The sequence below is a fragment of the Notothenia coriiceps genome, unplaced genomic scaffold, assembly GCF_000735185.1.
Source record: "Notothenia coriiceps isolate Sejong01 unplaced genomic scaffold, NC01 NC01_scaffold00027200, whole genome shotgun sequence".
Taxonomy (NCBI): Eukaryota; Metazoa; Chordata; class Actinopteri; order Perciformes; family Nototheniidae; genus Notothenia; species Notothenia coriiceps.
In genome coordinates this window covers 978-4,014 of record NW_011359901.1, presented here as the reverse complement: position 1 = coordinate 4,014, position 3,037 = coordinate 978, and the positions used below count along the sequence as shown (strand labels likewise).

The window sequence follows — 3,037 nt, the reverse complement described above, 5'->3', positions numbered from 1 at the left end:
TAACTTCATAACTTAAAGGGTACTTGTACGATTTGTGTACGTGTATGGTTTGAAACTGTTTCTCGACGGCGTCTCTCAACAGGTTTTCCATCACTGTGGCTTTAGCTCAGTACGCCGTAGGGAATTGTAGTTCCTTTATTGTGCGTTGACTACAGACGTCACAATTGGGTGGCCTTTCTTATCAAATCAAAATACTGGCTCTAACAATATTCATACTTTTAACTGAGTACTTCTTGCACCTCTGTTGCAGACCCTGAACGCAGCACATTTGTTTTGCAGCATAGTGAAGTAACTGTTGTGCAGACCCTGAACGCAGCATAGTGAAGTAACTGTAGTGCAGACCCTGAACGCAGCATAGTGAAGTAACTGTTGTGCAGACCCTGAACGCAGCATAGTGAAGTAACTGTAGTGCAGACCCTGAACGCAGCATAGTGAAGTAACTGTAGTGCAGACCCTGAACGCAGCATAGTGAAGTAACTGTTGTGCAGACCCTGAACGCAGCATAGTGAAGTAACTGTAGTGCAGACCCTGAACGCAGCATAGTGAAGTAACTGTTGTGCAGACCCTGAATGCAGCATAGTGAAGTAACTGTTGTGCAGACCCTGAACGCAGCATAGTGAAGTAACTGTTGTGCAGACCAATGGTTTCTGAATGTGTTTTGGACCCAGAGATTATTTTATGACATAATCCAAAATCACATGGAGGACTCTCATTGGAGGGGGGAGATGCTGCCTTCAGGGACCCACAGAAATATGATATAATATAGTACTCCTCACCCATGGTGAGGGGGATGCATCCCGCAGACAGGACCTTCCTGTAGAACTCTCTGATGCGCGTGCACGTGTCCTTCAGGTCGTACAGGTTCACGTTCACGTCTCCGATGTCGGCCACCATAAGCGAGTCGTACGGAGCCGCTCGGGTTCCACTGTTGAAGCTGCGCAGCATGGCCGACTCCACGCGGATCTGCCGGGGCCCGAACCTGCAGACAAATAACACTCACTCTGTTACTACTTATCTATACAAACAGTTTTCACCGCAATAAACCGTGTTTGATTTAGTGTTAATGTGCATTATTTAATTTCATATTCTGGTCTTGAGCATATCATATTCTATGTACATGTATATAGACTTCTTGCACTATTTCTTATGTGCATATGACGTAAGACCTTTGAATTTGAATCTAGAGTAAACATGGTGCAGACCCTGAACGCAGCACGTTATATATTCAGTAAAGGCCGGGGCCCGAACCCGCAGAAAAATACCATTCACTCTGTGTAATACTTATTTATATAAATAGTTATCACCGTCGTTAACCGTGTTTAATTTAGTCTTAATGCAGATTATTTAACACCTGCAACACTCACTCCGTGTTCAGCTCTCTAGTGTAAACATGGTGCAGACCCTGAACGCAGCACGTCATAGTATATTCAGTAAAGGCAGGCCAGAGGTGTAAAGTAAACTACTGCTCTAAACTAAAATATTGAGGTACTTTTACTCATTTGATTACTTTATACTTTGACTCCACTAAATTCATTTTACAGATGTAGTTACTGGTAACTTTGCACATTGATATCATAAATACACGATATAAATATACTGATGCATTATTATACATTACTAGCCAGTAGTGTATAAAATAATTCAAATGAACTTCACTTTTAACAACTGCAACATTGAAGTGGTGAACACATTACTGCATCGATCATGTTATTACAATCATTTAAATATCTGGTACTCATTTGTGCCGTTCTGCAAAACTTTTGCTTTTGGTACTTAAAGTTTATGTTGATGCTAGTACTTTTGTACTTTGTTAATTTGTGATGCAGGACTTTTACTTTTAACTGAGTACTTCTTGCACCTCTGCTGCAGACCCTGAACGCAGCACAGTAAAGTATAGCTGTGCAAACCCTGAACGCAGCACATTAGTTTAACAGTTTTGCAGAACATTAAAGTCAAAGTTGTGCAGACCCTGAACGCACCACGTGAGTTTAACTGTTTTGCAGAACAATAAAGTAACAGTCTTGAAGACCCTGAACGCTTCACACTAACAGTAGTGCAGACCCTGAACGCAGCACAGTACCGTAACAGTTCCGCGGACCCTGAACGCAGCACAGGAGTGTATAGTCTGTATAAAGGCTGAACGGTCACCTGGCCCCGGGTCTGTTGGAAGTCCCGGTGTCGATGGGGACCCCGATGAAGGCCGCGTCCAGCCCCTCTGCGCTCTCCTGGTGGGGCAGCTTGTTCATGGTGGGGATCCCCGAGACCCGGGACACGAACTCTGCGCTGGGGGGGACATTGAAGCGGGTCCCGTAGCTCCTGCTGACTAGGGGGGCGACCACAGACCTGCAGAGGGACTGGAGGCCCCCTGTGGAGAGAGCGGGTCTAATGAAGTTCCTGCACAGAGACCACATGCTGAGATCCTGAACAACCTCTCTGTCAGAGGAGACGTTAGTTACTGCTGGTGCTCACAGGAGGAGCGCTATTTATACTGTATTCCGCTGTGAAGGAAACATTCAAGTTCAAGTATTCTCAAAGTTACTCAGTGTACCTGAAGGCAGCACGAGTTTATACGGGAGCAACAAGTGGGTCTTTTTTTTATTACATAAAATATTGAGTAATAAAAAATAAAAAAGACGCAATTCAAAAACTGCAAAACTTCCTGGCATGATATAATGGCTAACAATGATGATAGGATACAAGTAAACTCTAAGGTTTCTGACTGTTACGCGAGATTAGAAACCCTTTGTGACTCAGAGGATATAACATACAACAGGTTCAGACGGCACGAGGGTAAAGAGTCAGAGTTCATTCAACTGGTGTCATTATGTAATGTGTGAAACACTTCGACCAGGTTCCACGACAGTGCAATATACAAGACATAAAGTGTGTGTGTGTGTGTGTGTGTGTGTGTGTGTGTGTGTGTGTGTGTGTGTGTGTGTGTGTGTGTGTGTGTGTGTGTGTGTGTGGTGTGTGCGTGGAGATAAAGTTATCTGTTAATGAATCTGACAGGGAGTCAGAGTCCAGAGGGTGGCGCTGA

General features: G+C 44.2%; 1 protein-coding gene across 1 annotated transcript; it reads right to left on the bottom strand.

Moving 5' to 3' along the window:
* Positions 1–698: 698 nt before the first annotated feature.
* On the bottom strand, positions 699–2,526 carry LOC104957503 (agmatinase, mitochondrial-like; the record flags this gene model as incomplete). Its single annotated transcript, XM_010785140.1, has 2 exons — positions 2,149–2,526; positions 699–979 (listed from the first exon to the last, which is right to left on the bottom strand). Coding segments are annotated over exons 1-2 (544 nt in total), but the record flags the coding sequence as incomplete, so codon positions are not given.
* Positions 2,527–3,037: the final 511 nt, after the last annotated feature.